Genomic DNA, 24,262 nt, shown 5'->3' with positions numbered 1-24,262 from the left:
CTTTATATTTTTTAACGAATCTGTTAAAATGTTTTGCTTTAATTTCTCATATAGCAAATATTGATATAACTTACATAAAAAAATTCTTTGGGGTCTTCAGTAATTTTTGAGTGTAAAGAGGTCCTGAGATTAAAAAATGTTTTTGAAAACTGCTACTCAGTGGATACCTGTGTCTCCTCTGTCTCACTCCCCACCCTGTCTGCCTCTTACTCCTGGTACAGTCTGCCCTGATTCCCCGGGTGCTGACTCTTCTCCCCAGTCTCTTAAGCCCCAGTCTTCCAGACTCTACCCCCGACCCAAATCTTATCCCTGCCTTCCTTCCTAGTCTTTCTGAACCCTACCCCTGCACCAGTGGAAATACATCAGTCCCTCTGGCCTCACCCATAATTAATTATTTCCTCTAATGTAGTAAAGCTGGGAGAGGTAATTATGGGGTACGGATGTTGAAGCTTGGGGGATCAAAGGGATGGGCAGCTAGGTGGGGTCCGTAGCTGCGTGTGCAGGTGGGTGGGTGGGTGGGGGCTTGCTGAGTCCACACTCAAACACCACTCGCAAAACAGATCTGAGCCAGGGCTGTTTAGGAGAGTGACCTTGAGAGACTTAAATGCACAGAAGGGGAAGACAGACAAACAAAAACAAGGAGATGAAAGAGCAAAGAGCAGCTTGCAACAAGGAGAGGGAGGGAGAGGAGGAGGAGGAGGGAAAGTGACAGACGCTGACAGACACCATTCAAGAGCGACAGACAAGCCAAGAGTAAGCTGCAAGAATAGAGAAGACCCTCAGGGCAAGAGCAGGCTCCGGTAGGAGGCAGGGAGGGTGTGAGAGCTTCGGGGCCAGGAACTCTCCTGTTTCAGGCTGTTGAGTCTGGTCCCTGTTCCGCCTCACCCACAGATTCACTCTCTAGGTGTGTTTGTTTACTGGTCCCTCCCTGTCTCACTCAGATGCTCCAGCTCTAGGATCTCAGGGTGCAGATCACATTCTCCCAGACTCCTGTGTCCCGGGTCCAGACATGGGTACCTCCAGCATCTTCCTCTGCATCCTGTTCCTTGGTGGGGCGCTGGGTAAGGGTGAGCTGGAGAATCCTTGGGGACAGGGAGCAGGGTAGGGCGGTGGTGGTGGCAGGGGTTTGTGGAGGAGCCTGAGAGCTAGGGGTAGGGGGGCGAGGGAGAGGGTGCTGACCTATGCCGAGGAGAGAGCTGTAGCGGGTTTGGAAAGAAAAGAAGAGCTACTGGGAACGGTCTCAGGCCAGCCTGATGAAGTGGAATAAGAAAGATTTCCTTTCAAAGGCATTTGAGAATAACTGTCTCTTCCTTGTGGCATCTTTGACAAGCCTCTGTCTCCTCTGACCCTTATCTCACCTCTTGCTTCTTTGCTGGGCACCTTGGTCAATGTTAATTCCTATTTTCTCATCCGACTCGGCACCATCTGTTTGACTTCTTCACTGGCACCCCCTCCTGGCTCCAGCCCGGCTTTTTGTGCCATTCTCTGTGTCCACCTCTGGTTCCCTTGGCTTCTGTTCATGTCTGTGTGTTTCTCGCATGCTCCCTGTATCCCTCGTGCCTCTCTGCCTTTTCCTTTTCGTGCATGATCTCCACTCCCTGCTCCTTCTCTTTTTCTACTTTGGTCTGCTTCTCCCTCCGTTTCACCGCTCCCCTTTCCCCACTTTGTGTATCACCTCTGTCTGTGCAGCCCATTCCCGAATCTGGGCTGGGCCTCTCACCTGCCCTGTTTGCTTCTCCTCCCTGACGGATCTCCACGGACTCCACAGGTCTTGCCGCCTCCCTGGCCCAGACACAGCTCCGCTGTTACACCTGCAACTTTGCCAAACCCTGCTACCCTGTTCCCACCAAGTGTCAGGAGGATGAAGTTTGTGGCATCAGTATTGGTACCTCAGGTAGGAGGACTCTGGTCTGATGGATGTTCCCTAGGTCTTCCCCACTGCCATCCAATCCTGCGTTTCGTGGGACCCCATATGGCCCTTGCCTCCTTCCTGCCCGGCCTCAGCTCTCCCCTCCCCCAACCACCTCTGTCCCATAGAACAGAGTGAGGTCATCGAGCGGAAGGGCTGCCTCCCAAGGGCCGAGTGCTCCCTGCAGGGCCACACCACCTACTGGTCCCGCTCCTATACTCTTCGACACCACTGCTGCGAGCAGGACCTGTGCAACTCGGCTACCACACCACGTCAGCTCCCCAGCCTCCTCCTCATCACCCTGCTTGTCCTCCTGGCCAGCTTCACCTGGGGAGGCCACCAGCCTCCAGTTCAAGACTTCTCCATTGTCACTGCGGCCCCGGCAACACCGGCACAGAGATCTCTGGAGATTTGCCCAAGAACCTGACCGTGTACAGAGATCTCAGATCCGTGGAGCCAACACCTTCACAGGCCCCTCCCCAAACCTGATTCCTCCAGGCATTGCTCCAGCCCCTGGCTGCCCAGAGGAACGTTCCCAGAGCCCAGCCTCATAAAGAAGATATGCCCTAAATCCTTGGTCTTTTCTAGATGCTTGTTTCTGATGCATTCTGTAATCCCCAGCTCTCTAGCAAGGCAGGTGTTTGAAGGAGCTGTGAGTCCCAGGCAAGGGGATGGAAGGAGCATCAAGTGTGATGAGGAAGAGAGTCCTCCTAGGAAAGATTAATTTGGTAGATCAGGAAGGAAGGCTTAGGGAACTATGAAGAGTAAGTGTAATAAAAGTGCTATCTGGAAGTTCAGTAACACTGCTCTGTGTGTGTGTCTGTGTGTGTGTACCTGTGCAGGCACGCGTGCTATCTCTAACAGCAAGCTAGAGCTGCTGAGCGGGTTGGGCTGGGGTGCTGGCACCTGAACCACGACTTTCACTTCATCCTCCATCTGTCGTTGGCATCCTCCTTCTTGCCAGTAGCTTACTTAAGCCACTGCAGCGTAAAGGTTTTTAGGTGACACCTCCAAGAACGCTTTTCTCCAGTGAAGCCCAAGCTTGAGCAGATCACAAAGGGGCCCTCATGGAGTGGTGAGGGTGTGGCTGGGAGGCCAGCTCCATGCTGCCTGAGACTAGGAGCACCAGCACCCTCTCCCATTCTTCAAGCCCAGACTTGTTCACTCATCACCCAACACGCAGGGCCCAGTTACACACCCCACCAGGGAATTCACCCACCCACTGCTGTGGACACTCCCTCTGCCCAGGGAGATAGCTTGTGTGTGACTCGTGGGGCCCCCAGGCCATCAGGGTGATAAGCTGTGCCCTGCTCCGGATGCCACAGGATAAGGAGGGGGAGCGCCTACGATAAGGAGGGAACCGAGGGGTGGTGGCTGGGCAAGGGCACCCCCCACCAGTCCTGACTCCGTCCCCTCCCCTTCCATCTGAGGAAGTCTGGCGTCTGATTAGAGGTGCTGGTTCTCTCTCAATTTCTTCTTTGTGAGGATGAGATGGCAGTGAGGATCTGGCTTAATTTAGAGGTGAGTCTTCTTTCCTTTCTTCTGTCCTTCAATCCTCCTTCTTCATACTTCCAATTTTCCTCTCTCTCTCTCTCCATCTCTTCCCTTTTCCTGTGACTGGAGCCTCTTTCCTTCCCTCTTCTTCAGTTTCTACCGTTTGTCCTTTGGTACCCCCATAACTGATTCTTACCACTGCTCAAGTCTCTGGATTCCTGTCTCCTTTCTTCCCATCCTCACCTCTCCCCAGCCCCTGCCAGTTACCCCAGGCTCCCCTGAACTGTATGGTACTGCAGGCTCAGGGCCATCCCTCCACTGGCTACAGCGAGACAGGAAACCACACCCTTTCATAGGTGACATCGTGGAATAATGCTTCTTCTTTCCTTCAGCCCCCAGCCCCTTAACACACACACACACACACACACACACTCATATACACACACTGTCACAGACACACACAGCTTGGCTGGAGACCAACCGGACTGTGAAATAGCACTCCCAGCTCCTCCCCCCTTGCCAAGGTTTTCGGGAATCCTTCAGGTATCAGATAGCCAGGGAGTCAGCAGGTCACACTTCCTAGTTGATGTCCTTGAGATCACCTGGTTTTAGGGGCAGGTTTTGCAAAGCAGAAAGACTGATTAAGGATACTTCCTTCCTCCACCTCCAGCATCCCATCCCCACCTCAACTTCAGTCTCCTCCGGGATTTAAGCCTCTGCCCCCTAGTAGCTCCTCACCTGAGATGGGCCAAATGAATGTTCTCATAGGCCTGGATCTCAGGTTTGAACTGAGGAAATGAGGCGTCTGGAGAGAAAAAGCCATATGAAGAGCAGCAGAGTAGTCACCAGGTGACTCAGAGCTCTCTTCCTTACCCTACCTTCTCCCCTAGAGAAGAAGGGTAGAGAGACAAGATATGAGTCCACCCCTCTGGGAAGGAGGGACTCACTTCTGTGTTAAGCCTCCTGGGCCCTCTGCCTCCAGAGCATGACGCCAAGGACCACAATGGTGAATCCCTGGCCCACTGTGAGCAACAGCTTCAGGATCCAGGCCACATCCCAGTTTGCAGAAGGGGCATAGAGGGCAGGGGAGGCATCCGTGGAGGCTGCAGTTAAGGGCAGGACAAGAGGGATTAGGAGGGAGGCTGGGAGGGGAGTCTGTCCCTTGTGCCCCAAAGAGAGGCTTTCCCCCCATAGTTTGGTGGGTTTTTCCAAAAGATTTCCTTGCCCCCACTATCCACTACCCCACTTAGCCTCTCACCCTGACCTCATGAACCAAAATTGATATTGAATGGTGATGCCCCCACAGGCTACACATGGATGGCTAACTTTGGGTTGGACCATCAACCATAACTGATTTTTTTCCTCATGCCCTACACAGTAATTCACCCTTTTAAGAAAATAAGAAAGTGCCTTCTGTTTATTCATTCTTCCATTCATCTACTCCACAGGCATTTGCTGAGTGCCCACCACATGCCAGACCCCAGATTAGGTGCTGAGGACGTAGAGGGAAAGAAAACCCCATCACTGCTTTTTGCTTACCAAAATAATGGCCATTTGCTCCTCCCTCCTGCCTTGTGAATGGGTTATTCTACATCCAATAACATTCTTTCTCTGTATAATGGACTTCTTATTGTAAAACAATTATATATTTTTTCTCCTTCTGCCTCCACCATCAATGGGCCATTATAACATCAGTGCATATATCCTTTCTTCAACAAACAACTGCCCCAGCAGTAATTCTTACTTTTTCCTTTCTGCTAAGGGATATTCCACAAAAATCATAGATTATTCACCAGAATTCTTCTTCTCCCTGTTGGCTTATGGTCTATCCGATGAGAAAGCTGGCTTAACCAACCCCCTTTTCTGTTATGGATTCAATCGAGAAAAGAAAAAAAGCCCTCCTCCTACAGGCAGTGGAGGACAATAACAGCCAATAACAGATTCCCTAGCTAGCAGTAGGGGGTGTGTTGGAGGCAAAAATTCCTTCCCTTATTGTCACTCAGTTCACCTGCCAGGCTAAAGCTGATCCCTTTGTCCTGAGGCACAAGGCAGCAGGTGATTCCTGGTTTATGATTCCTGGTTTTATGTGCCCTGGGCTCAGGAAGCCCCTCCCCAGGACACACTAAAAGCAGGGTAGCCCCATCACCCCAGAAGGACTGCACATCCCCCTTCACAGGACCCTTCCCCTCCTGCCAGGTCACAGCATCCAGGCTCCTGGCAGGGGTCACAGGACACAGGAGGACAGAGCAGGAAGATCCATCTGCAGCCCTCGAAGAGAACTGGGATCCTGGAGGGAGAGAGGGACTGCTCAGTTCTTTGTCTGGACTTCCCTGGCTCCCCGCGGCCCCTGGTCTGCAGGCTCCCCTCTCACCTCTGAGCACGGAGACATCATACACCCTCCAGTTCTGGTACCTGTAGCGCTGACCCAGCACAGCACACCAGTACCGCCCGACGTCTCATGCCCTTGGGCCCTTCCAGCCACAAAGAGTAGTTTCCCAGCAGTTTGAGCCTGGATTCCCTTCTGGGCTTCCCAGGGTCTGGGGAGGGCCTGGCCACTTGGACGTGGGCCACTAAAGCAGTGGAGGAGCCTGCTGCCGGGCTGCGGAACCAGGACAGGAATTCGTTCCCATGCAGAGCAGGTGGTGAAGGACATGGCAGCTCCGGTGCCTCCCCCAAGACCACATAGATGGCCTGGATGCTGTCTGTGGGGAGGGGGCGGTGTGAGACCAGAGACCTCCATCAGGTCAGCGACCCCACGCCTCCACCTCCCATCCCGGGCTTCCTCCCTTCTGGGCCCTCCAGCACTGGGCCTGACTGTGAGCTTCTTTCTCAAGTGACAGCTACAAAAAAGTGAGATGGAGAGAAAAGGGTAAGGCTTTCCCCACATGTCCTCCAGCGAATGCGGGGATCTGAGGGCAGGAGGGCAAAGGCTGGAGTAGCCGACACGTGCCCGTATCCCTTCCTTTCGCTTTTCCTCTTCTGGATGAGCATTTACTTGTCTGCTCTTATTTTCTAAAGGTGCCTGATCTGGACACTCATTGACTCTGAATCTTTCCTAATATTAGAGGCAGGGGGAGGTCAACTGGAGTAGATCTATCTTCTCGAGCCAAACACCTTCCCAGACCCCTAAGGAGAAACAGCAGCAGTCCCTCCCGACCCTGTGGAGAAGTGAAGAATCCCCCTCCCCCCTACCCCTGCTCCTTACCTGCTTCCGCCTGGGGAAGCCCACAGAGGAACAGAAGGAGGAGGAATAGGACAGCCACGGGGAGAGCTTACCAAGTTCTCTTGCCTGGGACCTGCGATGCCCAGGGAGGAAACAAAGCCCAGACAGAAGCTTATATTCTCTAGGCTGGAGTGACATGGGCCTCTGAGGGGGATGGGAATGCCGGGGAGATAAAGCCCAGCTGATTATCCACTAAGGAAAAAGTAGCAACCACCTTTCCATGCCAAGAAAGGACCAGTTCAGGCCACTCCAAGCATAATCTCCTTACCCTTCAGACTCCACATTGGCTGAAGAACTCAGATCAAAGACTCTCCGTGCTAAGAAGCCTGTGCAGGGACTTGCCTGGTGGTCCAGTGGCTGAGACTCCACACTCCCAATGCAGGGGGCCCAGGGTTCTATCCCTGGTCAAGGAACTAGATCCCACCTGCCGCAACGAAAGATCCTGAACGCCACAACTATTCATTAAAAAAAAGATCCTGCAACTAAGACCCAGTGCAGCCAAATAAATAAATTAATTAAAATAAATTTTAAAAGGACTTCCCTGGTGGTCTAGTGGTTAAGAATCTGCCTGCCAATTCAGGGGACATGGGTTTGACCTCTGGTCTGGTGGCTTAGTTGGTAGCCTGCCTGCAATGTAGGAGACCCAGGTTCAGCCCCTGGGTCAGGAAGATCCCCTGGAGAAGGAAATGGCAACCCACTCCAGTATCTTTGTCAAGAAAATCCTGTGGACGGAGGAGCCTGGCAGGCTATAGTCCATGAGGTCACAAAGAGTGGGACACGACTGAGTAACACTTTCACTTTCTGGGAAGGTCCCACACACAGTGGGCTAACAGGCCATGAGCACAACTACTGAGCCTGTCTTCTGGAGCACATGCCCCAAAACAAGACAAACCTGTGTACTGCAATTAGAGAGTAGCCCCCTCTCACCGCAATTAGAGAAAGCCCTCATGCAGCAACAAAGACCCAGCACAACCAAAAATAAATAAATAAATAAATTTTTAAATTATAAAAACAAAGAAATACTAAAAAATTAAAAAAGAGAGAGAGAGAAGAAGCCTATGCAGAAGAGGTCATGACTGTCCACCTCCCATCAGTCTGAAAGTACATTCCATGTTCTCTCCTCCAATTCAAGAGACTAGCCATGAGGGAAGAAGCTGAGTCTTCATGTTGGTTTCTAGGGAATCCAGCCCAAGTCAGCATACTCAGTCAGAACTCCCTAAATGACTGAGAATGACTTCCTTTGTGGCTGCCTGGAACATTCCAGACTGCTTCTGAGCCCCTGATGAATATATTAAGTTGTTACTCAAGGAGAAGAATAGCAAGGGCCTAGAGAAATCACTGATTTATCCCTTTGCCCCAGAGAGGATTCTCTTAAGGTAGCTCTTCATATTTCTCTCATAGTGTCTTAATGTGTTATTTATTTTTAAAGGCTATTTTTGAAATTGTTTTTGATGAACTATTTCATACACACCAAATACTACATCTAACATACAACTGTACAATGGCTAAATAAACTGTGGTATATTCACATAACGATAGCAACAAGAATGAACAAGTCACAATGACATGCAACAAAGTTGAATCTTACAAACATGGGAGTAAAGTCCGAAACAAAGGGCATGTGCTGTATGATTCTATGTATATAAAGTTCGTTGTTGTTGCTTAGTCACTAAGTGATATTGGACTCTTTTGCGACCCCATGGCGGAGAAGGCAATGGCACCTCACTCCAGTACTCTTCCCTGGAAAATCCCATGGATGGAGAAGCCTGGTAGGCTGCAGCCCATGGGGTTGCTAAGAGTCGGACATGACTCAGTGACTTCACTTTCACTTTTCACTTTCATGCATTGGAGAAGGAAATGGCAACCCACTCCAGTGTTCTTGCCTGGAGAATCCCAGGGATGGGGGAGCCTGGTGGGCTGCCGTCTATGGGGTCACACGGAGTTGGACACAACTGAAGCGACTTAGCAGCAGCAGCAGCAGCAGCGACCCCATGGACTGTAGCCCACCAGGCTCCTCTGTCCATGGGATTCCCCAGGCAAGATTACCAGAGTGGGGTGCCATTTCCTTCTCCAGGGGATCTCCCTGACCCGGGGCTTCCCTGGTGGCTCAGATGGTAAAGAGTCTGCCTGCAATGTGAGAGACCCGGGTTCAATTCCTGGGTGGGGAAGATCCCCTGGAAAAGGAAATGGCAATCCACTCCAGTATTCTCCCCTGGAAAATCCCATGGATGGAGAAGCCTGGCGGGCTACAGTCCATGGAGTCGAAAAGAGTCCAACATGACCTGACCCAGGGATCAAACCTGCATCTCCTTCATTGACAGGGGATTCCTTACCACTGAAGCACCTGGGGAGCACCTGTAGAAAGTTCAAAAACAGGCAAAAGTAACGTCTGAAGTTAAATTAAAATAGTGGTTACCCATGGAAGGATCTAGAGATTATCACACTAAATGAAATAAGCATGCATCATGCTAAGTCACTTCAGTCGTGTCCAACTCTTTGTGACCCTATGGACTGTCATCCACTAGGCTCCTCTGTCCATAGGATTCTCCAGGCAAAAATACTGGAGTGGGTTGCCACACCCTCCTTGACGGTATCTTCCCCATCCATGTTGCTTAAGTCTCCTGCATTGGTAGGCTGATTCTTTACCACTAGCACCACCTGGGAAGCCCAAAAGAAGTAAGTCAGAAAGACAAGTACCGTATGACATTACTTACATGACACAAATGAATTTATCTATGAATCAGACTCACAGATATATTTAATTAGTGCACCTTTCTGTATATGTGTTTACTACAATGAAAAGCTAAAGGGTTTATATATTATGTAGGTGTAAGGTAAAAAGAAAAAAAAAAACAGTATACCTTTTGAGAAATAGAATATTACCCTTTCAGCCAACGATCCTCTATGCTGTGTAACAGTGTTATACATTTACTCTTTATCTTTGACATAACTGATCATTGAATTTTATGTGTTTTTTAACTTTATACTATGGTGTCATATTGTACGTAATTATAGTTCTGAGAATTGTTCACGCTTAAGAGCGATAATTCATCCTTTTGTTTTTAACCAGTGTTTCACACATCTTAACGATACTGAATCTTCCTATTCATAACCATGGCGTAGCTATTTATTCAAGCCTTCATTTACCTCTTTCAGTAATTCTTGTAATTTGTTCCTAAAATCTTGCATTTCTTTTCTTAGATGTAGTCCTAGATATCTTTTTTGTTGCTCTTTTCAAACGCTAACCTTACCCCTTGTTCCCACTGTCGCTCGAGAGTCTGCCAATATTATGGGGCAGAAAAAAGTGACTTAATCATGTCTCATGATAGTTCTAACTCTCCACGATCCAAACGCCTCCAGCTAATTTCTGACCACTGCTGCACCCGTAGCTCCGAATGCAGGAAACCCTACTCAAGAAGCGCTGAAACTGTCTCAACTGGGCGCGAGGCGGAGCCGGTACGTGCTGACGTCAAGGGCACGCAACACCTTAGCGGCCCTGGGAGGGCGGGGCTGACAGGGGGACCTGCTGCTGGAAGAGCAGCGGCCCGGGCCGGGGCCATGGCGAAGCTGCTGAGCTGCGTCCTAGGCCCCCGGCTCTACAAAATCTACCGGGAAAGGGACTCTGAAAGGGCCCCGTCCAGCGTCCCTGGGACTCCAACTTCAGTCACTAACCCTCACTCCAGCTCCTGGGTGAGTCGATTCTCCCCTGGTTACAAAAATAGTACGGCCCAAACCCCTTTGCGGCCTTTGCTCCCCAGAAGCACCCATTATTGGAAGTCGGGAGAGACTGCTTGTCAAGCCAGTTTTCCGCAAAGCCTGTGCTCTTTGTGCTTCCTGGGTTAAAGTCGCGCCTGTGGACTGACCGCCTGCTTTACTGCTGTTTGCCAGTGCTTTCTCATTCCGACTGCCACTCCTAGCTTTTTCCTTTCGCGACCCTTCACCCTGCTCTTCGTGGTTCATGCCGTTCCCAATTGACTCCTAAATCCTGGAAGAGAACCCGCTCGGATTCCGGAGCTGGATGATTTTGCCATCAAACTCTCAATTTCCTCGTACCGCGTGCCTCACCCGGTTCCGTTTATCTCCCCTGGCCTTGTATTTCAGAATGACTTCTGCAACATTTAATATATCCGGTCTCCCCCACCCCACCCCTAGTCTACCTTAGAGACCTCAGGATCATTGTGTTCAAGAAAGCCGGTGAGGTGGTAGGCAGTGCCCCTAAATGCGCTCCTCCTTTTTATCGGTAGTCTCAGATTATGTCCATTGTACTCTACAAACTGCCCACCCCCAGCCACATTCTCTTCTTTAATGAATCTGCGCTTCCGATGCTTTTCTTTTCCTCTTAAAGTTGTCATGGTGTCGTTTCTTCCCTAACCCCGATCCCCATCCGCCCACCACCCATTTGAAACTCGGTTGTGGAAAAGGAGCAAAAGTCGGCCAAAGCTGCTTTCACTTTTGCTTCCAAGTCCAGGCCCCTGTGTTTGTTCTCAGGATCTAGAGTGAGAGATCAGGTTATGAGTCAGGGTGGGGAAGAGGGGAAGCAGAGACGTCCCAGGAGAGATGACTTTGGGGGCTAGGGCTAGAGTATTGGAGAACACACATCAGGCCTTCCAAAAGGGATGGTGGAGGCCTTGTCAAGGAGCAGGGTCCTTAATTCGGCCGTCTGTTTTGGCAGGATACGTACTATCAGCCCCGTGCCCTCGAGAAGCATGCTGACAGCATCCTGGCACTGGTACGTCTGCCCTGGCATCTGGGACTACCGCATCTTTTCAGACCCAGTTGCCCTCTTGAACCTTCTCCTTCCCATCCTGGGAGAAGGCAGTACCCCTGGGGGTGGGGGATGCTCTGGGCTCTGCAGCAGGCATCTCCAACACACATACACCCAGACAGCTCTCCAGCGTGCATACTTGGTACTCCCCTTTGGCCTATGCACGGCTTTCTCTGGGGCAGCGTGAACCGTTGTGGAAACCGTGTTTACTTTCGGGACCATCCGCAGGTGCTGAGTCCTGCAGTCCCCAGTGACCTGTCCTCCCTGGCAACTAACCTCTTTGGCTGCAGAGACAGCTGTTCTCTCTGGCAAGGTTCCTTTGGTGACATTTGTGCATCTCTTAGGGACCAGGCCAGGGACTGTCCTGAGCAGGGCTGATTGAAAAGGCTTGATTACCTTGAGTGGAAAGAGACTGGTCTTTACGTGTGATGAAATTATGTCCAGAGATGATGAGAGGAAGACAATAGAAGCCGTGCCAAGTTTTCCCAGCCTCTGTTAACGCTCTGACACACTACCTTTCAGCAAATAATTGAGCACCTTCTGTGTGCGTGGGGTCATGCACAGAATAGGTACTTGATGTGATATCCCTCAGGTTATTCACTTTGCTCAGAGCCTAGACCCAGTAATGGCAGACCTGTGTGTGTGTGTGTGTGTTGATTGCTTGTCCCTGTCTCTCTGCTGCAGGCTTCAGTCTTCTGGTCCATCTCTTACTACTCCTCTCCCTTCGCCTTCTTCTACTTGTACAGGAAAGGTCAGTGTGACTTCAAAGGTGATGGGACAGGAAATGGGCAGATTGTTGGCAGCTGAGCCGATTCCCCAATGAGGAAAGGGGACCTGGGATGAGGATGGCTTGGCTTCCCTCTTCCATCAGGCATCTTCTCCCTCTGAGGGCCTGCTGTCCCCCAAAGAGGGTGTGGTGGGGAGGTTGGGACTGAACTTGGCAGAGGGGCTGGGGGCCAGTGGGAAAAGCTTTGCACATAATCCTTCTCCCCTCCCAGGTTACTTGAGTTTGTCCAAAGTGGTGCCATTTTCTCACTATGCTGGGACACTGCTTCTACTGCTGGCGGGAGTGGCCTGCCTCCGAGGTAGGTGGAGAGGGAGCCTGGTTTGGATCTGTCCATCATTGGGTAAATATTCATTAAATACCTTCTGCAAATACCATTTGGTGCTAGGCCCTGAGGGGAAGTAATCAGTGGTCAAGACATGATCTTTTCCTTAAAGGGCTTGAGTCATAAGTATGAACAAATACTTAGCAAAAAGGTTTGCTATTATCTAGAAAAGCTGCATATACCCTCCGACAGTTCCATACATATCTATGTATGTTTGTAATAATCCTACACTGGACTCCATGACCCCACATAGCAGGATGGATAAATATGTTAGAAGGTCGAGTCCTAACCCAGAACACCAGAGAGCAAGGCACTGGACGAACTGATTACACTCAGCTACACAGATGAATCTCACAGATGCAACGGGGACCACCAGATAATTTATGCACTATGTTTCCATTTACATAAAGTTCCAAGGGATGCATAAATAAGTGGCACAGCACGGAAGAGAAACACAGGCATGACTGTCTTAAAAGTCAAAATTAGGGAGAGTGATTACCTGGGAAGCGGGAGAGAACAGGCTGGGGAGCACCCCGGGTGGGAGGCGGCTTTGTTCTCTTTCTTGACCCCAGTGATCAGCCCAGGAATGTTTGTACTTTAAACTGAATGTATGCTTTATGTAAATAGGTTATTATCTCACAATTTAAAAAATGAAAAGAGATAAGCCAAACCATTGCCCTCTGGGCAGCTACACATGATGAAAAGTGGGTGAGGGGGATGCCTAAGAAGGGAGTGGTGGGATCAAGAGCTGGGCAGCTGCCTTTTGGTCCAGTCTGGGGTGAGGACCTTCTACCCGTTCTGCCTCCTGATTTCCACAGGGCTGAGCTTCCTCCCCAGAGAGGCCCGCCCTGCCTATCTAAAAGTTGCTCCCATTCCTCAGTTTTGTCTTAATTTTCAATTTTATTTTATTTTTCCATTGGGGGGAGAAATTAACTACAGAGAAGTCCAAAAAACAAAATCAGAACTAAAATGCTTGTTTTTTGTGCTTATTGCTTCAAATACCTTTTGTCCATAAAATGCAGTATTGGCCAAAAAGTTCATTCAGGTTTTTCTGTAAGAGTGGACAAGCCTGAACGAATCTTTTGGCCAACCCAGTGCTAAAGCATTACAGAGTTGGCATTCCTATTGGAATCTTCCCCAGCCCCAGAAGTAACCATTGTCATCTGGTGTGGGTTTTTCTTTTTCCTGGTTTATATTTGTATACTTTTACAAAATACCGACCTCATTTCATCACATCTAAACTGCTATGAATTGTAAATGCATATCAATTGCAGCGTTTTCAAAAATAATCTGCATCTCAGAATCTGTGCAAAATGACAAGTATAAACACTAGATAGCATTTGGAGGGGCGCAGTTTACATTTTTAGCACAAATGACATCATTCCCTCCAAATCATTCTTCAGCTCTTTGCATTCTCAGTATTGTTTGGGGGCACTCCCCTTGATGATACATAGCATTCTAGTTCCTTCTGCTTTTATTTTCTTTATAGCCTTTATCCCTCTCTTCATTTTTGTTTTCTCATTTATTGTCTCTCTCCAGCCCCACCCCACTCCCAACCAAAATGCCACCTCTCTGAGCACCAGGACCTGCGTGTCTGGTTTCCTGCTGTCTCCCCCCATCTGTCCCATGCCTGACACCTGTCGGGTCAGGAGAGGCAGAGAAGTCAGTTGAGACTCCCCAGCAGCGAAGGGAGAGCAGATAAGATCAATGAGGGGCTGAGCAAAGAGAAAAAAGAGCTCAGTGTTGAGAATGGCATTTGATTCAGGGAGGGAAGGGGCAGGGGAGGAATTGAAAGGAGGCAAAGATGGACCCGGGAAACAGGAGAAAGGAATTTGGACAGACAGGAAGAGTGCTGAGAGGCACAGTTAAAAGAGAGTGAAGACAGAGGAAGGGGACTTGGATGTAGTGAAGAAGTAATTATGGGATAAGAACTGTGAAGCCAGATGCACGGAGTTAGAATTTGCAGGAAAGGAACAGAAAGGTAGCACTGGAGAAGTAGAGGGACAAGGAGAAAAGCCCAGTGTTAGCAAGGGTAAAGCCTGAGGGCAAGTGACAAGTGTTTTGAGACTGGGAAGAATGAACTTCCTGAAGGGTGGAAGGTCCATAGTCTAGGAAGAAACCACCTGGGAGAAGCTAGGGAGGGGAAGAATGCCAGTGGCTGAAATATGGAGGAAGGGAGTCAGCTCAGGTCACCTGTTTCCCCAGATCCAGGGCCCTCTGTTCTTCTCATTTCTCTTTGCCCATCTCTGATTCTCTTCCTGAAACCCTCCCATCTTGCTTCCCAGTTTTCCTAATATGGTTTCCTATCCTCTCTCCACCAGGCATTGGCCGCTGGACCAACCCCCAGTACCGGCAGTTCATCACCATTTTAGAGGCAACACATAGGAACCACTCTGCAGAAAACAAGGTGAGAGGCTCCGCTGTCTGCCCAGTCACCGGCCAGCATCGCTCAAGCAGGCAGAGGTGTTTCCCCACCCGCCACGCTGGGCGTTTGCTTGCACATGGCTGGACCCCCTCTCCTCTCCACAAGTACACTGTCCGCCCAAGGAAATTTCCCTCCCCACTTCTGATGGAATAGTCCACTAGTGCAATCCTCTACCCTCCATCTGCAGAATTGTCTAGACGTGGAAACATTCCACAGCATTTCCTAGAAGGTGCTTTCCTCTCCATCACAACAGCTCGTTCTCCCAAATGTTTGTTTAGTTTTTGTGTGCGCTGAACACTGTACTAGTTTTGTTCAGGGATGGGACAAGACAGACAGGTGTGTCCATCCTTGTGCTCAAGAGCACACCATGGTGCTGGGAGGGAGAAAGGCTAGGGCAGAGTGTCCTTGGAGTTGCGCCAGCCCAGCCAGTGCCAGCATGTGATTATCTTTGAGAAGGGGCTTCAGGGCCCTATAAAGCTCTTTCCTGTTACAAAGAGGTCTCTGGATCAAACAGCCCTGACCACCACTGTCAGATTACTGGTTGCTCCACACCACCACTTACGGAGCTTTGTAAGGATGCTCCACCATGCATTTTGCATACACCCTTTCTAATCCTCACAACCACAGCGTGAGGTGGCATTGTTACCCTTCTTTATATGTCTGAGGAAACAGAGGCAAAGAGAGGTTACAAGACCCAGGCAGAGTCACCGAGCAAGGAAGTGACTAAGCCTGTGTTTGGGTCCAGGCCTGAATAGAGCTCGCCTAAAATTTGCTTCCCTGCATTTTGTTTTGTTTCACCATTTACATTTTTGTAGAATGTTTCTATTGCTCTCTCTCAGTCCAGTTATTTTTGAAAATGTCAAAAAAAAAAAAAAACCAGTCTGTGACAGAAAATAAAAAAACTATTCTCAAAATAGAGTGCTGGGAGCTCTGGGGCGGGGGAGGGAATACAGCAGAGTGGAAGGAATACAGCGCAGCTCCCGCTGCCCTCGAAAAGCACGTGGACTGATCGGTGGAGGGAATGGAGGCACAGAGGGTCTGGGTGACCCGTGGCTGCAGGAGCTGAGGGAAGGGAGGTGGCCAGGAAGATGGAACAGTAAGAGAGAGCTTGGTTCAGATGGTGGCCCGGGTGCAGAGGGTCTCCTGTATGTACGACTTCCCTCCTTCCCTTTCACCCAGTCTTGGGACAGATGTTTCTATCCCTCAAGTCAGCATCGTGTGAAGGACCCAGGTGGGGAAGGGAGCAATGACCAGCCAGCAGGCCCCCTGCCTTCTCCCTCAGAAGCACCAGCCCCTCCAGCCACCCCTGCTGGGGGTGAGTCAGCCTTAGATTTTAGAAAAGTGAAGTGTCTTTGGCTCCTCTTCTGGAGGAGGGCAGACAGGCCAGTCTTGATACCTTAATAGGGCATCCTGTCTTTCCTGATTTTGCTGGTCCTGGCAGAACTTTCCATCTACCAACCAGAGGGTGCTGACCTCTGCATGTCCCTCCATGATGTTTGGGGGCCAGTCCTCTGGGTGGTGGGAGTGTCCAGGGAGGGTAGGTGGGCCTCCCTGCTCTAACTCCCCTTATCATCCCCCATATCTCTCTGCCCACCACAGAGACAGCTTGCCAACTACAACTTCGACTTCAGGAGCTGGCCAGTTGACTTCCACTGGGAAGAACCCAGCAGCCGGTGAGGCCCCAGTTCTTTCGCTGCCTCCCTGCTCTGACGTGTCCCCCACCTCCAGCCCCTCCTGGGGTCCAGTGCCTGCCTTCCAGCACCGTCTCCTCATTCCTAGACCCCACCATCCTACGGACCTCAGACGTCTAGCTTGCTGCTCCTCACCCCATGCTCCCCTGCATCTTTCCATTCCTCAGGAAGGAGTCCCGGGGGGGCCCTTCCCGCTGGGGTGTGGCCCTGCTCCGCCCAGAGCCCCTGCACCGGGGGACGGCTGACACCTTCCTCAACCGAGTTAAGAAGCTGCCTTGCCAGATCACCAGGTAGGAAGGCAGGGAGGAGAGGCGAGCTGAGTGGAGAGAACATGGGCTGCAGCTCCAGGACAGGGTGCTCCACTGGAGGATGACTGTCATTTATTAGGCCTGGTGCCATGGCTATCGCATTGTGTGTGTGTGTGTGTGTGAAAAACAAGAGGTTCAGAGAGCGCCACAGCCCCCCAGGTGGTGCCTGAAGAGCTGGGATATTAACACAGTTGTGTCTGACACGACAGCTCTTTCAGCAAGACTGAGGGGGAAGGATGAGGCTGTGGGTGGGGAGGGGATGCACGGCCTTGGCTGCCGCAGGGTCTTTCAGTGGCTGCGGCCCTAGCCCGGCCCCGCTGCTCCTTGGTTTTTCCACTGTGAGGCAGTTCCAGGCTCTGCATCTGTGAACAGCCTGCCTCATAGAGTTGGTGAGATTTAACATACTCCGAAGGGCTTCCTCCTTGCCTGGATGCCTGAGAGCACGAGGTAAAGCCCAAGTAACCACAGTGACCACCCGGATCTTCCAGTGGCCGGGCCACTGTGGGAGTTTTCTGTTGCTGAGGGCTAGGAGGCAGGTTGGAAGATATCAAGGAACGGGGTGGACTTGGTGGTGGGTTTTGGACTGTGTGCTGATTGATCAGAGGATGAGCCAAGTTTGAGATGTTGGGGGGGGGGGATGCTGGACAGGTTTGTAGTGTTTTCTGGGGACAGATCCTCCTTTGGGATTGACTGGACATGGTTAACTATCTTTTTAAGGAGCAGCACCTGCCACATCTGATGTGTCTAAATTAGTGCATTTGTTCAAGAAATATTTATTAAGCCCAGAGTACCCTGTGCTAGGCTCTTAGCACCTACTACATGGCAGATAACCAGGCATACAGTAATAAAAAGTATTATTTATTTGGGGACTTTTAATAAATACATTAACAGAATCATAATTGTTAATTACTTTGCTTTTACTTGTTATATATACAAAATATTATCTCATAAAATTTTCAAGATCACTATATGCATATGTGTGTCCTAGACCTCGATATAAAGTATCCTTAAAAGGTTGCAGTAAAAATAGTTAGAGAAGGGAGTTCTCTGCCAGTCCAGTGGTTAGGACTCCACACTTTCTCTGCTGAGGACATGGGTTCAATCTCTGGTTGGGGAAGGAAGATCCCACAAATCACACGGCACAGCCAAAAACCAAACAAAAGATGTTTGAAAAATTGGTACATATATTGGTTCATTAAATCCTAGAAAAGGAAAAACGAAACTGTGAGGGTCAGAGGTGAAGCAGACCACAGTGTGTGAGTGCTAGGGCTGGGATGGTCCCTGGACTCCCCTGTGTTTGAGGTTCATTAACCCCGTGTTCCCCACAGCTACCTGGTAGCACACACCCTGGGGCGCCGGATGCTGTATCCAGGCTCTGTGTACCTGCTCCAGAAGGCCCTCATGCCTGTGCTGCTGCAGGGCCAGGCCCGACTGGTGGAAGAAGTAAGGCCCCCCTTACCCATCAATCACCCACCCCCACAGCCCTTCTCCCTCCACCCTTGAATGTGGCCTCCTGCCCTTCCAACTTGGCCAATGCATCCCCTCCGCTCAGTGTCATGGGCGCCGGGCAAAGCTGCTGGCCTGCGATGGCAATGAAATTGACACCATGTTTGTGGACCGACGAGGGACAGCTGAGCCCCAGGGACAGAAGCTGGTGAGTGGGCACAGGGAGCCCAAAGGTAGAGCGTGGGGAGGGCAGTGGAAGTGTGCTGGGGTCTGCTGCAGCCCTAAGGAAGCCCAGTGGGGATCATCCCAGCTCCCACCTCCTCCTTACCAACCTCTTGGTGTAGGAAATCCTTGTAAGAGGGAAATGGATGAAGGAATTGACATGCAGGGACCAAAAAGACATCATCGTAATAGTTGCCTCTTAGTGCTTACCACATGCAGGGCCCCCAGAGGCTGCCCTTCCTGCCAGTAGGGGGATTTTTCAGTCCCAACTGGGCTTCTTCCTGCTCCCTTTCTAGGTGATCTGCTGTGAGGGGAACGCAGGCTTCTATGAGGTGGGCTGCGTCTCCACACCTCTGGAAGGTAGGCCCATGGCTCAGCCCTCTTTCCTCCGCCCCTTGGGATGGAATGTCCCCACCTCCCCACATGGATAGGACCTCCCAGGGCCTAACCACCTTCTCTGAGTGAGATTTGAGACCCTTGCCTTTCGGGAAAAGCCTACTACCCATTTGCTTTGCTAACCTTACATCCCCGCCTTGGGCTGTGTCCCTTACCCTATTATGCTCTTGGTTCTGTTCCCACACCTCAATAGTCACATCTCTGTCCCTTCTGCTGCATCAGAACCTTTTTGTCATCTTCCCATTCTGAGAAGGCTTGGAGTTATTTGCCTCTGAGTTGGGTGTTAAGAGTTCCAGTGTCCTTCTGCTCCTTCCCCCAGAGCTAGGAGCAGAGAGTGGCCAGAGGTCATAGGCCATGAGGTCCCAGCCCTTCCTCCCTCTGTGTTACAGCTGGATATTCAGTCCTGGGCTGGAATCATCCAGGCTTTGCTGGAAGCACGGTGAGACCTTCTCTGAAATCTCTTCTTTTTCCTGAATTATAGTCTGTCTCCCTGTGGTCAGTCACTGAAGTCAGGGAAAGGGGTCTGTATTTCTGTAGGACCTCCCACTCACCTGTGACCTGGGTGCCAAGGGCGGGGAGCTGCAAGCCTCCTCCTCTTACACTGGGGGTTTAGTAGGAGGAGAGATAGTGGATCTTGTTGTAAATGACTGGTTTCTAGAGAGAACAGCCCCTCTCTTGGCCCTATTCTTTCTTTAATTTTAATGCCACTGACAGGAGTCTATTCCATTAAGTAAGATGATAGCTCTCTGAATTGTCTGTTCAGAGCTGCAGTTCCATCTTCACTGTCTATTGCAGTGTAGCTGCAGGAAGGGTCCATGCTGGGAGGGTGGGAGTGGTGGGCAGGGGGTCTTTTGTGCTGACCCTTTGCCCTTCTTCCTGCAGGGGGTGCCGTTCCCACAGAATGAGGCCAACGCCATGGATGTGGTGGTCCAGTTTGCCATCCATCGCCTGGGCTTTCAGCCCCAGGATATCATCCTCTATGCCTGGTCCATCGGCGGCTTCACTGGTACCCACCTCCTTCCTATCCTGCTACTGTAGGCGCCCTCAGGCCATCTCTGTGTCCCTCCGGGAGTAGGGTGGAGGAGAGAATAGATGGGCTCTCTTGAGTGGGTCTGGAAGAAGCTATCATATTTGAGTACACTTCACATTTCCTTCCACCCTTGTGCCCGATGATTAAAAGTAGAACCTGGATCCTGGGGTGGGGAGATCAAGGAGTAAATGTTGCCTCTGGTATTGTCTTCAGTGCGCTTGGTTGTTCTCTTTGGACAGTGCCCTGGCCAAGTGAAGTGAGGGGTTAAGGCGAGACCTGGGGCTAACTTAGTAGGGAGGATGGGGTGGGCCTGTAGGGTCAGGGGGATGAGGGTAGGGGTGGGGGTGGGCAGGAGCCCCTTGGTCCTCACCCTTCCTTTCCTTTCCTGGTACCAGCTACGTGGGCCGCCATGTCCTACCCAGACATTAGTGCCGTGATTCTGGATGCCTCCTTTGATGACCTGGTGCCCTTGGCCTTGAAAGTCATGCCAGACAGCTGGAGTGAGTGCAGCTCCCAGGCCTGCCCTTGAGGGAAGAGGTGGGCTGGACCTGGGAGATGTTCTCACTGGAGATGGTTCCCCTCTGTGTGGGTGGGGAGTAGGCCACCGCATTGTTGAGAAGCAGGGGGACTCCCCTGTCTGGGAACCTCCATTTTCTCTCTCCACGGACAGTGGGGACCTCTGTGTTGGGCAGGGGCTTCGTGTCTGCTGTCCTCTCACGTTTATCTCACGTTAGGGGGCCTGGTGACCAGGACTGTGAGGCAGCATCTCAATCTAAACAATGCAGAGCAGCTGTGCAGGTGAGGGCTGGCCAGTGTCTAGCACCCGACACCCCCCCCACCTCATCCCTTGTAGAGATGCTGCTGGGACCAAAGTGCAAGCATAAGCCACTGCCCCGTGTCCCTGGAGGGACCCTCCCACCACCCCCAACCCCTCCCAGCTTCCCTGGGACCCTGGACCTTCTCATGATCTGGCAGCTAGTAGGTTCATGCCTGGCACAGCAGGGATCTCCTAGCAAAGCCTGAAAAAAAATATAGCCAGTGCTGGGGTGAGGCAGTCAGTTTCACCTGTCCCTGCTCTGAGGTCTCCCTCCCCACTGTACTGTCCTCTGAAGGTACCAGGGCCCTGTGCTGCTGATCCGCAGAACCAGGGATGAGATCATCACCACCACGTGAGTGCCTGGGAACTTCTGCCCTCCTGGATCCCAGAGACAGCCAGGAAGCTGTTCCCTACCCCAAAGAATGCCCGCCAGAAACCTAAGTATCCAGACCCTTCCTCCCCAACCTCCAGTCCCTCCAGTGTCCATTCTTCTACCCCCAGGGTTCCTGAGGACATCATGTCTAACCGAGGCAATGACCTCCTGCTGAAACTCCTGCAGCATCGGTGAGAACCAGGGTGTGTGTGCGCACACATACATGTTTGTACTGACGTCAGTGCAGGGAGGGGGGCGGTTCGGGGATGAGGAGTGAAGAGGACTGGGTCCTGACCTCCTGTCCCTGTGCTCCTCCATAGGTATCCCCGGGTGATGGCGGAAGAGGGTCTTCGAGTGGTGAGGCAGTGGCTGGAGGCCTCCTCACAGCTGGAGGAAGGTGAAAGGGGATCTGCTGAGGGCTTTGGTTGGGGGCCTGGAAAGACCAGGATGCTGATGGGCACATGTCTCTCTCTATGACCAGCCTCGATTTACAGCCGGTGGGAGGTGGAGGAGGACTGGTGCCTGTCTGTCCTCCGCTCCTACCAGGCAGAACATGGGCCTGAATTCCCCTGGAGCGTGGGTAAGGAGTGCTGGGGCAGAAGGGGTTGGGAAGAGCCCAGGAAGGGGGTGAATACCCAGATGGGTAGCCCATGTTTGAGCACCTTCTCTCTGCAGGGGAGGACATGAGTGCAGACGGAAGACGGCAGCTGGCTTTGTTTCTGGTGAGCTAAGGCGTGGGAAGCAGGAAGAGGGTGCCTGAATGGCCAGGGGCACAGGTGGGGCTTGGGGACGGGGGTACCCTGTAAGCAATGGAAGGAGCAGCTTCTTTAATGTGGGTAGTTGGTTCAGAAGGTGTCCGTGCTCTGCACCCCACCTGTCCCACATTCTCCCTTCAGGCTCAGAAGCATCTGAATAACTTCGAAGCCACACACTGCACCCCACTCCCAGCCCAGAACTTCCAGATGCCGTGGCACCTCTAGGGACCACACTGGGACTTATTCTGGAAGAACGGATGGACGGAGACATGAGGAAGGACCCTGTTTGTGATTCTCTGTGTTTATTTTGCTGTTTATAGTTTCTGGCAAGCAGGGGGACCACCCCTACTTCTCACCGTTCCTCTTGCACGTTTCCCCTCATCCATCTGGCAGTACCTAACCTTCCCAACACACACCCTGCATTAAATGAATGAATTATTCCTAGTAATTAATAAAAGTATTTTTTCTACCGGCTGGCTAATTTTGTGACTTCCCAGCTATCCAGGAAGCCAGGGTTGGGAGTGGAGAAGAGTTGAAGCTCCAAATGACTGGGCTTTGAGAGACCCCACTTCAGGCAGCCAATTTAACCCTCACCATCTCTGCTGTTGCCCCAGGCAATCAGCCCCCAACCTGAGTGGTCCTTGTCCAGTGGGGGCCCCACTCTCACCTTTCCCTGGCATGCCTAGTACCATCACCACTGTGCAGCGTCCCTGGTGCCTGCCTAGGTCTTCCTACATACAACCACCCCAGGAGGCCACAGTTGCCTCCAATGCTCACAGTTCATGAGCTCTGTTGTTTACAAAGTACTTCCTAGCACCTGACTTACACTTACACGGAAATTCTACCGATTTCTAGGTCCAGCCTGCATGGTTCCAGCATCAGAACCTCCAGTTTTTCTTGCTTAGTTCTTGTTCTTTCCATGGGGAGTAAGGAATGGCTTGTTCCCCATGTTGGATGCAGCAAACCCTGCACAGCCTCCTCACCATATAGTTGGTCACCTTAAGTCTCTCTCCTCACAACCTCTTTGCAATTCAACAAACACAGGCCCTTGCCAGGGACTGAGGACAAGGTGCCAAGGACTCAGGTCTTCCCAGAGCCATACTTGGCCTTATTGGACAGCTGTTAGAATATTCTTGGTTTGAACCAGGAAACACTATTGGTTCCCTGTAGTGTTAGTCGCTCAATCATGTCTGACTCTTTGCCACCCCATGGACTGTAGCCCACCAAGCTCCTCTGTCCATGGGGTTCTCCAGGCAAGAATACTGGAGGGGGTTGCCATTTCTTCCATTCTATTTCCATTCCTTGGACATTGGAACAGAATGAGTCGCTCTCGCACCCATCACTTTGTTGCCTGGCCACCTTCTTCCCTTGGAAACCTCTTTTCCAGATGAAATACCCCTAGGTTTACCACCCTGGGCTCACCATTTTGAACAAGATACTTAAAGTAAGCAACTATATTGCGAGGTTCAGGATACAGTCTAACTTCAGTGTCTCCTCCAACCTCAATGCACAAAGCTCCCCTGCAATCCCAGGGGCAGAGGCTGTCTGCCTCAACCAGCTCAGCGGCTCCTTCAAGGGAAAGACACTTAGCCTCCACTGGAAGGAGTGATCTGAGACTTGTCAGGTGACACGATGTCTGCTATCTGGGGTTAGAAGAGACTGACTGCAGCTCCACAACGCTCCACCTTTAGTCAATACTGGAGAGCTGATACTGGCACCCCTCCCCTCTGTCCTGTCCTAGGGAGCAAACAGGGTGGAATGTGAAGCTGTGGGACCAGCTGCAGGATTCTGAACCTGGCCTTCCAGATCCATTAGGTCACATTAGTCCCCTGGAAACTGAGTCTTTGTTCAGCCAAGGGAACCTCCTTAAATGCAAATAGGGAGCCCCACATCTCACACCCTAGAGACAAAGTACTTCTTCCTCCCTGCTGCCGTGGCCATTAGGGATTCTGTTGACCGGCCTCTACCACCACTGCCTCTCCCCCTTCTTCCTGCACTTTCTATAGATAACAGCAGGTGGGCCATGAGGGGCCCTTGGATACCTGAAGTGAGTGGGCAGAGGTGAGGTTCAATATTTGAATTCCTGACCACGCCACCCAAAAAGTCCATCTACCCTCTTAGATGACTTCCTATCTGACAAGGCTTACAGCAGCTGTGTTTTCAGAACCACCTGCCTCCCCCACCCCAGGGCGGGACCAGCTCCCCGTCCACTCTTCACCCTATTTATTAGGGTTCTAGCAGTCTTTCAGGAGACCAGCTGAGATGCAGACACCACTCCTGCTGGGGCTCTGGCTCTTGC

At 51.3% G+C, this 24,262-nt stretch overlaps 3 protein-coding genes across 7 annotated transcripts; 2 read left to right on the top strand and 1 right to left on the bottom strand.

Annotated features, from left to right (window-relative positions):
• Positions 613–2,712, top strand: LOC102180547. Of its 4 annotated transcripts, none has more exons than XM_018038617.1 (4): positions 613–753; positions 942–1,067; positions 1,769–1,894; positions 2,038–2,712. In XM_018038617.1, the coding sequence occupies exons 2-4, from the start codon at positions 1,010–1,012 to the stop codon at positions 2,334–2,336; spliced, it is 483 nt and encodes a 160-aa protein (XP_017894106.1). In that variant the 5' UTR covers positions 613–753; positions 942–1,009; the 3' UTR covers positions 2,337–2,712. The 4 variants fall into 4 exon arrangements, with proteins under 4 accessions (XP_017894106.1, XP_017894105.1, XP_017894108.1 ...); XM_018038616.1 differs by having other exon boundaries at positions 613–800; XM_018038619.1 differs by having other exon boundaries at positions 618–800; positions 942–1,061.
• On the bottom strand, positions 4,138–10,186 carry LY6G6F (lymphocyte antigen 6 complex, locus G6F). Its single transcript, XM_005696664.2, is given in 7 exon segments — positions 4,138–4,208; positions 4,351–4,506; positions 5,412–5,690; positions 5,775–5,859; positions 5,861–6,105; positions 6,609–6,674; positions 10,087–10,186. Coding segments are annotated over 7 exon segments (1,002 nt in total).
• ABHD16A (abhydrolase domain containing 16A) lies at positions 10,104–22,437 on the top strand. 2 transcript variants are annotated; one of them, XM_005696581.3, is made up of 20 exons: positions 10,109–10,316; positions 11,299–11,355; positions 12,076–12,142; positions 12,390–12,476; positions 14,822–14,907; positions 16,525–16,598; positions 16,784–16,906; positions 18,253–18,367; positions 18,477–18,578; positions 18,889–18,952; positions 19,378–19,427; positions 19,871–19,994; positions 20,414–20,518; positions 20,753–20,816; positions 21,131–21,187; positions 21,337–21,399; positions 21,529–21,605; positions 21,690–21,788; positions 21,884–21,930; positions 22,105–22,437. In XM_005696581.3, the coding sequence occupies exons 1-20, from the start codon at positions 10,185–10,187 to the stop codon at positions 22,186–22,188; spliced, it is 1,677 nt and encodes a 558-aa protein (XP_005696638.1). In that variant the 5' UTR covers positions 10,109–10,184; the 3' UTR covers positions 22,189–22,437. The 2 variants fall into 2 exon arrangements, with proteins under 2 accessions (XP_017894104.1, XP_005696638.1); XM_018038615.1 differs by lacking the exons at positions 11,299–11,355; positions 12,076–12,142 and having other exon boundaries at positions 10,104–10,316.

Source organism: Capra hircus, chromosome 23, assembly GCF_001704415.2.
Source record: "Capra hircus breed San Clemente chromosome 23, ASM170441v1, whole genome shotgun sequence".
NCBI classification, from domain to species: domain Eukaryota; kingdom Metazoa; phylum Chordata; class Mammalia; order Artiodactyla; family Bovidae; genus Capra; species Capra hircus.
The sequence above is the reverse complement of the archived record's forward strand: the minus strand, read 5'-3'. Positions and strand labels throughout refer to the sequence as shown.